The sequence below is a fragment of the Salmo salar genome, chromosome ssa18 (genome assembly GCF_905237065.1).
Source record: "Salmo salar chromosome ssa18, Ssal_v3.1, whole genome shotgun sequence".
NCBI classification, from domain to species: domain Eukaryota; kingdom Metazoa; phylum Chordata; class Actinopteri; order Salmoniformes; family Salmonidae; genus Salmo; species Salmo salar.
The window spans coordinates 23969800-23979009 of NC_059459.1; the positions used below are offsets into that span (position 1 = coordinate 23969800).

The 9210-nt window shown below is 41.7% G+C and overlaps 2 protein-coding genes across 2 annotated transcripts; one reads left to right on the forward strand and one right to left on the reverse strand.

The window, feature by feature from the left end:
- Nucleotides 1-2753: 2753 nt before the first annotated feature.
- On the forward strand, nucleotides 2754-4119 carry aedo (2-aminoethanethiol dioxygenase). Its single transcript, NM_001140795.1, is given in 1 exon segment — nucleotides 2754-4119. A coding segment is annotated over 1 exon segment (747 nt). The 5' UTR covers nucleotides 2754-3035; the 3' UTR covers nucleotides 3783-4119.
- A 565-nt stretch (nucleotides 4120-4684) lies between these two features.
- LOC106577138 (early growth response protein 2b) lies at nucleotides 4685-7259 on the reverse strand. Its single transcript, XM_014154902.2, has 2 exons — nucleotides 6917-7259; nucleotides 4685-6481 (listed from the first exon to the last, which is right to left on the reverse strand). Exons 1-2 carry the CDS (start codon nucleotides 7044-7046, stop codon nucleotides 5493-5495), a joined length of 1119 nt encoding a protein of 372 aa, XP_014010377.1. The 5' UTR covers nucleotides 7047-7259; the 3' UTR covers nucleotides 4685-5492.
- Between the last annotated feature and the right edge of the window lie 1951 nt (nucleotides 7260-9210).

Here is a 9210-nt window from a genome sequence, read left to right on the forward strand (position 1 = left end):
CCCTGACCAAGCCCCTTCTCCCCCGATTGCTCAGTTTTGCTGGGCGGCCAGCTCTAGGAAGAGTCTTGGTGCTTCCAAACTTCTTCCATTTAAGAATGATGGAGGCCACTGTGTTCTTGGGGACCTTCAATGCTGCAGACATTTTTTGGTACCCTTCCCCAGATCTGGGCCCCGACACAATCCTGTTTCGGAGCTCTATGGACTATTACTTTGACCTCATGGCTTGGTTTTTGCTCTGACATGCACTGTCAACTGTGGGACCTTATATAGGTGTGTGCCTTTCCAAATCATGTCCAATCAATTGAATTTACCACAGGTGGACTCCAATCAAGTTGTAGAAACATCTCAAGAATAATCAATGGAAACAGGATGCACCTGAGATCAATTTTGAGTCTCCTTGCAAAGGGTCTGAATACTTATGGAAATAAGGTATTTTTGTTTTTCCAAAAACGTGTTTTTGCTTTTTCATTATGGGGTATTGTGTAAAGATTGCTCAGCTGTTTTGTTTATTTAATCCATTGTAGAATAAGGCTGTAACGTAACAAAATGTGGAAAAAGTCAAGGGGTCTGAATACTTTCTGAAGGCACTGTATCTACAATTGATATGTTCCATATAAACTGTGGTAACAGAAGGAGACAAAACCAATGTTGTCAACTGATGTTGCCCCGAGTATCAGTGTCATAATACCATGTCAGTGTAAAAATACCATGTCAGTGTAATAGTACAATGTCAGTGTAATAATACAATGTCAGTGTAAAAATACAATGTCAGTGTAATAATAACTGATCGGTCCTCTCAAGCCCTCTACCTTATAGTGGCTCCCGATTGGCGCAGCAGTCTAAGTCACTACATCTCAGTGCTAGAGGCGTCACTACAGACCCTGGTTCGATCCCAGGCTGTATCACAACCGGCCGTGATCGGGAGTTCCATAGGGTGGCACACAATTGGCCCAGCGTCGTCCGGGTTAGGGGAGGGTTTGGCCCGGGGTAGGCCGTCATTGTAAAATAAGAATTTGTTCTTAACTGACTTGCATAGGCAAAAATAAAGGTTAAATGAATAAAATAAAAAAAATGCTGTTGTTGGGACCAACTGTTCACTAACAAAGATTGGGGCTATAAGTAGAAGTTGTTAATAAGACTGTGTCAGTTAGCAGTTAGCCACTCCTTATTCATCCTTAGGGATAAGATAGCATGTGTGGAGACTGTACAACAGCCCTGCTTCCTGCAAATACCCAGCGGAGTGTCGGGAGAGCACACATTGACTCTGGTTTGAGAGACCCGACAACTCTAAGCACATTATATCCATCATGACCTTGAGAGTGATTCTGGAAAACATCAATCCTGTTTATTGCCCAAGTGTAGCATTTGATGTGAAGAGTTTTTGGGGATATAGGCTAGTCTTGCCAAAGCACAGTGGATATCTGTTTAAGATCAAACCCCAAATAGTCCTATGTAATTTAACTGCAACAATGCCCTATTACCATACTGCTGTTTCACAACAAATCAAGCCAAGTGGAGTCCTCCACAACTCATTGCAGGCCCAGAAGCATAACCTTGATGTTGTTTTCAAAGATGCTACTGCTGCTCTCGCAGAATTTCTAAGACACAGTGATAAATATACAAGTGGCGTGTGGGGTTTGCTGGCAAAACAAGTCCAGAAATAAACAGCTTCTTGCATATATAAATCGTGCTTGTTTTGCTTGGACAGAAACACCACAATGGAAGCAAGGAGGCATGACAGAGTCCTCTTGCTTTAACTATGCTTCTTGCTAAGCTTTGCTTTAAATTTAGCTCTCCAGAGTTTCCACCTGCTTCCATTGAGTTGATACCTCACACAAACCCCAAATAGGGTATCAACCTATTCAATCAAGGGTGCAAAACCCATTTATAATGTGGTTAGGCTATGCATAAAATGATCTGTTGCTGGAATACGCTGATCTGGGAGCCAAGAAGAAGAGGAACAAGGGAATGGACGGAGGCGTTTGTTTAATTTCCTATACATGAGTGTATCCTATTTTTAGATTTTAAAGTTGACTGTCATGGGTGTGTGTGTGCGTGCTCTGAATATTGAGAATTCTGGAGCGAAAGAACAAAAAACAACCTGATGAGGAACGATTACCAAATGTGCCACCATCTGTCACTCTTTTTAGATAACATGCAAAATAGCTTCCACGACAGGTCACACATGATTCATAAAATACATTTGGGTGGCCAAATTGTTAAAAGGCAATTCGGTTGTCATAACCTACATTGGGCTTGCTGCTGGGTGAGATTAATAGACCCTCTTATTTTCCGGAGGAAATTCTACCATTCTTTCAAAGTCTAATGCTGCTCAGCTTTTTCCATTGATAGAATAATAAACGAGTTTAGTCTTATATGGTAGGCCTTATATGGTAGGCGTACTCATACTAAACTGCTGGCACTGCTGCTCTCTGTATGGTCCAGAATCAGTAAACTTACGTAGAAAGGTCAAGAACCTCACTGCTGTTCCCCTTTAATGAGATGAGGAATGGTATTTTGGTTATTGTAGTACATAATTAAGTAATAGTATTATCTCTCACAATGATATATTATTTAAGACGTGTAATTGAAAACAGTATCATAAAAAATAGCATACACATTTCATATGCATTATTTTTTTATCTAATAATTATGTGTTTTGGGGGAAGATAAATACTAATACAGTCCATTATTAAACCACATTTCCCATGATGCCCCGCGTTACGTACGAAGCATTTTCTTTGCGGACGTGTGTGAAAGATATCCATGAATGGTGTGATGGGAGATACATTTGCGGTTGTGCCAGGCAGTGTACCCCTCACTTAAAATTGTATTAGACTTTCTTCTTTATTTTTTTATTCATTTGAATGTGAAGTTGTCAATATTTCACTGGGTTTAATCAATCATTATCAAGGAGAGAGAGGCAGGCAGAATCATCGGCAGCTGTGCTTGAAGCCCTTGCCTGCTGCTAAAGCTAGCAAGCGCGAGACTTGTGTAGAATTACAGGACAGCGCTTCACGGGCTAGTTAGCGATCATGCTTCGAGACAACATGACCTCCATCGTACAGAAAATTGCTAGACAGGCGCTTGTAACTTTTAGAACCCCGTCTTCATTCGGTGATAAAGCGTTTTTGGGTAATCAATGTAAACTCCAAAGCCTCATGACCGAAATCAGAGCTGCGGATCTGAAGATAGCTCCAAGGAAAGTTGACAGCGTTTCTACGCCTTTGCCACACAACCCCCCGGTCACATACATGCACATATGCGAGACAGACGAATTCAGCATGGGGGTGTTTCTGCTAAAGAGCGGTGCTTCCATCCCCTTGCACGACCACCCGGGAATGTACGGAATGTTGAAAGTTTTGTATGGCAAGGTCAGGATCACCTGTTTTGACAGGTTGGACAAATCAACTAGCGTGGCCAGTGACACGCAGTTCAACCCTCCCCTGCTACCTTTTCAGAGAGGTGCGCTGAGGTCGATACTCGGGTCTGTCGGGGAGTTTACAGAAGAAAGCGGACCGTGTATCTTGACCCCTGACCGAAACAACCTTCACCAAATCGATGCAGTCGATGGGCCCACCGCTTTCCTCGATATTTTGGCACCCCCATATGATCCAGACGACGGGAGAGACTGTCATTATTACAAAGTTCTGCAGTCTGCCTCGGATTCTGAGGACAAAAAGGCAGAGGGTCAAAAAGAAGTTTGGCTGATGGAAGTATCCCAACCTTCTGAATTCTGGTGTGGTGGTGAACCATACCCCGGCCCTGAAGTGAAGATCTGAAGCGCACTAGCTATGAACGCTGAATTGATTTGTGAACCATTGATTCTCAGGACCATGTGAAAACAATATGTAAATGTGTGACGATCATGATTCCTACAGTGATGGATTATGGAATGGGATGTGTCACAGTGCTGTGTAATGGGAAAACATGTCTTGTGAGCTAAAAGCACTTATCCTAAGTTGGACTAAGCATTCTGCCTGTAATGAAAGTACTTAAGCAGTTGATAAATTGTGATCTTTGCACATCATCTCTAATGTATGTGAATTTTTGATAAGCATTTCATGTCTTGAAATGAACTGAAACCATACACATTACTCAAAATAAAACAAAGGTAGATAAAAAAAAAAATGCACTGACTAAATGGTGGTGTTCAAGCACTTTAAAATGTCAAAAGGCATGATTTGCTCTAAGCATGTTTCGATTGGATCAAACTCCATTATTTGAGTTAGTCCCATGGGACATGGATTACTGAATGACCATTTTATAAATTGCTTCATTAATTGAGCTTCCCTAATTAAACTTAAAACCCATACTAACCTTGCTTGCTTCATCATTTTGGGAGCTTGGCTCAATGTGCTGTGCTTTTAGGAGAGCACTATTGAATTCATTGCTTGTGGCCCAGGGGCCTCTTGTGGACATACTGGGTATTACCTCAGAAGGACAATGTGACTCGTAGCTCACTGTACAGTTGGAGTTTTTACAGCATAAACCTTGACCTATACAGTAGCCTATAGTCTACTTTCAAATGACCAAAATTAGACAACAAAAAAACATTCTACAACACAAAGTGGATTTCTTTTTTTAAATAATAAACCATGTCCTTTGCCCGGTTATTTAATTTGGATTAGGTTTAAGAATGCATTTGTGAAACAATGAACAAACACACAAACAAGCAGTTATCTTTGTCACCAATGACAACACATTCTACATTTATTGCAAGAAGCATCAAGTCAGTTAAAGAACAATGCTCAGTGTGTAAAAACACGTAAAATGACGCATGTAAAATAAACGTATTTCCCCTTAGTTACTTTCTGTAATGATCTTACACAGATTTTACTTTCATCTTCATCCAACAAGTAACAGGAGATTTAAAAAAATGAAAACTTAAACAGTTCAGTTCTTAATTGTCTCTCTTGACAGTACAGGGATCCAGTTTTTACACATGGGACTCTAACCCCCCACTCTCAAAACTGGATGTGAGGATAATATACAGAACACACACGCCCCTGGCCAGACCACTCAGCTCGGTGATATTGGTCATGGCACTCCTTTTCCAGCTATAATGCAGGAATACCCATCATGGTCTCATCTATTGTGGGAAGTCTCTCAACACTGGCAAAAGTGAGGCTACTTGCTGGCTGATACCCCTCAGTGTTGGAGCTGAGTCTTGCTGCTTGCCTGTTATTCAGCATCTCTGTGACTATTTCCCCACCTACTCTATTTAAACACTTTCTATACTGAGCACTTGTGTTTGTGCACATTTACAGTTAAGTTATGAAAAATGTATTCTATACCTAATATAAATGTGATAGCTCCGTCCGTTTATGTTGTTATTCATTCAGCACCATATATCCAAATGCATTAGTCACCCTAATTAACCCTAGTCTGCTAAATTCTGTGTGAATGTTTGATTAGGATATTATTTAATTACTTGGTGCTGCAGGGAAACATCATTTATCTGAATGTTAAAAAACATTCTGCCTGGTTCATTATGATGACTTTTTCTCTTTCTGTCTTAAGTGGATTTTCGTGTGTCTCCTTCTTTCATCACTCCTGGCAAACTTTCTTCCACAGTGGTCGCAGGAGAAGGGTTTTTCTCCAGTGTGTGTCCGGATGTGTGTAGTGAGGTGGTCGCTGCGACTGAAACTGCGCATGCAGATCCGACACTGGAAGGGTTTGTGCCCTGTGTGGATCCTGACGTGTCTGCTCAGCTCGTCCGACCGCGAGAACCTCCTATCGCAGCTCTCTGCTGGGCAAGGGTATGGTCGCTCATGGACAGGCGTTTTGCTTGGGAGGTTTGGATACTTTCTCGGTCTCAATATTGGCCTCAGGGGTAAATTCGGAGTGTTATAGGGATTTGGTGGACAGGGGCCCTCTGTCGCAGGTCCCCCAAGCGTAAAATTCCTTATTGTGTTCAGAGGTGTCAGAGGTGGTGGAGCCCTCAGAGAGTCCAGTGAATATGGTAACGCTTTCCTGTCAGGAAATGCCTGGATGTCTCGTTGGCAGTTTGGCTGGAAGAACCCGCTGTAGTCAGGCATGATGTTTAAGAGTGCGCTGTCCACTGTCGACTTTGGTGATGTATAGGATGAGTATGACGGCTGTGGATAAGACATGGGACAGGTCGACGTTGCCAGGTAGGTTGATTGATCCTGGTACATTTCCCCGGTACAAGAGTAAGACGGCGTAGCATACATGTGGTTTATATCGTGTTGACTCTGCGCCATGGTGCAGCTCACAGTTCCTGCGTAAAGGTTTGGTGGTTCAGACGAGGGCAAAGCAGACACCAGGGACGAAGCTGCCACCCTTATGTCAGCACTAGCTACGTTAATGGCACCCCCGGGACTCCAGTATCCTCCTACACCTCTAGAATTGATCGAGAACTTCCCGGTGTATGCCACAGCCTGAGTGCGCGGTGGCTGCGTAAAGTTGCCGTGGTAAGTCAACTCGAGGGTGCCCTTTTCTTCACTAAAACAGTCACCTGCGAAGCAAAGAAAAATAAATGTTAGTTATGTGTCCAAAAACCGCTGATTATTGCTTTTACGCAAGGGTTTTTACTTTAACGCTTTTTGTTTTTCGCGCGGTTGCGCACCACTTTGTGGTTTTGTAATGGGTATGTAGGAGGTTTGAAGTCACATAACGATTTAGAAAAAATACATTGATTTACCATAGCAGACCATCTACTTGATTAATATTGACCAATAATATGGATTATCCTCAATTTAGGATAATTTCAAATATGACTAATAATGCATTTTAATCCTAAAGTTTTTGTAAAGTTGATGAGGACATATGGCTTCTTTTCTATTGGCCATAACAGCAAAATAGAAATGAATATTTAACAAAAATATATTAAATGAATTCTTACCCCCCTCGGTTTCACCCAATTGGCCGCGCTGTTTCCAATATGACTCACCTTTTAACCCAGTTCCCGTCTCTGGCAATGATGCGGATATTTCCTCTTCCATTGAATAGATTACCTCTTGAATGTCTCGTATAAAACTACTGGTGGGTAACCAAACTTTGTCAATGGTTTTAGCTGTCATTTTTTTGACAAGACTGTGCGCTTCAAGCCTTTACGCGCCTTTACGCACACAGTATATAACCTTCAGCTGTCATGGTAAAAACTCTCTAATGCTGTATTCACTGCCATATCATAATGTGTCCCCTACGCATGGGAAATATCATCTCATCTCGATATATTATGGGGATGCAATATTGTAATATGCATTTAAAGGGAGTCTCTGAATGTCCCGAACGTCACTGACCATACAAGGACTTGGTGGTTAATAAGGGAAAAGGTTGGGCTAGGGTTGGGCCTCAGGCTTGATGACGACATCAAAGAACACTTGTCAATGAATAAAAAAAATACATAACCAAAATTACTTATATTTTTGCATCGTTGTTGTTAGCCTGTTTAAGTTGAGTAAATATTAACACATGTATGGCCTATTTTATTATCAATATAATAATCGGTATGCTGCCAAAAGCTTGCAGGAATTCCGGTAACACTTCACCAAAAATGGATTTATCCGGTTTAATAGACGACACCCTCTTTTTACTTATATGGAATACATCCGCTAAATTGGGGTTCATGAAATATCGGGTCGTGCCAAGGAAGAAGCCCACACAGAAACATACGAGACGAGCGACTTCCGTTTGGCACTGTGGTTTAGAGTGGAGCGTTCCTTAGGAAAGTTGGATCAGTTGGTTAAATTAAGTATATTAATTTATCATTCTATAGCCATTTATCGTTCTATATCCTTTTATAGTCTGGGCTAACATTTTGCAAAAATGGAAACTTGAATTGATCGAAGTGCTTTATCTACGTACATGTTTTTTTGTTATTGTTGAAAAATACGTATAGGTAAACAACACATTCATGAAGCCTTCATAAACCCTAAATTAGGCATGTGCTTCAGGATGCTTTATAAGACATATTCCTTAGCCTATAGCATCCTTTATGTAGTATGACTGTTTATAAATGATTTGTGCACTATATATGTAGTGCCATGAGTTGTCCATTTAGAGTTGTCTATTTAAAGTTGGCCCATTTGTAGCCAGTGTATAGGAGGTTCATTAGATAGGCTATTAATCATTTGTGAATCTTGAGTTATGGGTTGCCCATATGTATAGACTGAAAATATGTATGACATATCTCTCCACCTACTCAAGACCCCACTGTATTGAAGGGATCATCTTGGGACAGTAACCCCTTCCTCTCTTCTCAGCAAGCTGCCCTCCGTTGGTGTAAATGACACCTGGCTGATGTCTGTAGGTTTACATGTGACAGGGTTGTTGATCCAAGGGCTGTGGTAGATAGTGATAAAGCAAGGGGAAGCCCTTTAAACACTGTCTCAAGCCCTGCACGTCCACTATGACACACAGGTAATGAGACTGCTCCTCACGCAAGTAGAGCTAATTGCTATTCTGTCACAGGGGACACTGTCTCCTGATAATGGAGATGATCTTTGGTCTTAATATGCAAAATGTGTCTGACATGTTCGTAATGACATCATACTCCCTAGAAGTTGTTGGCATATTTGTTTCCGAAGGTAGGAATCCTTAAAAGACTGGAAACTTTCCACATATGCCACTGTAGGCTAATGTATGTCATTTTCTATACCCAATATGACAATGTAGGAGACACAAAAAAATAGTGCATAGGCTTTTTCATATTGTCTATAACACCAGCAACAACTTTAACACTTGTCCAATTGAACATGATAGACCTACTTAAATAAGACGAGAATAGAAAAGAGAGAGGAGAGAAGAGAGAGTGGAGAGAAGAGAGGAGAGAGAAGAGAGAAGAGAGGAGAGAAGAGGAGAAAAGAGGAAGAGAGGAGAGAAGAGAGGAGAGAAGAGAGGAGAGAAGAGAGAGAGGAGAGGGGGAGAGAAGAGGAGAGAAGAGAGGAGAGACAGAGAAAAGAGAAAGAGAGAAGGGAGAGAAACAGAGAAGGGAGAGATGAGAGATAAGAGAGAGGAGAGAGAGAGGAGAGAAGAGACAGATAAGAGAGAGGAGAGACAGAGAAGAGAGAGAAGAGAGAGTGGAGAGAAGAGAGAAGAGAGAGAGAAGAGAGAGAGAAGAGAGGAGAGAAGAGGAGAAAAGAGAGAGAGAAGAGAGAGTGAGAGAAGAGAGGAGAGAAGAGAGAGAGAAGAGAAGAGAGAGAGAGGAGAGGGGGAGAGAAGAGGAGAGATAAGAGAGAGGAG

Coding starts and splice junctions, on each gene's coding strand:
- LOC106577138 (XM_014154902.2), bottom strand. CDS start 7,046: ATGACAGCTAAAACCATTGACAAAGTTTGGTTACCCACCAGTAGTTTT. Junction 6,482..6,916: donor GACGGGAACTGGGTTAAAAG/GTGAGTCATATT, acceptor TTTGCTTCGCAG/GTGACTGTTTTAGTGAAGAA.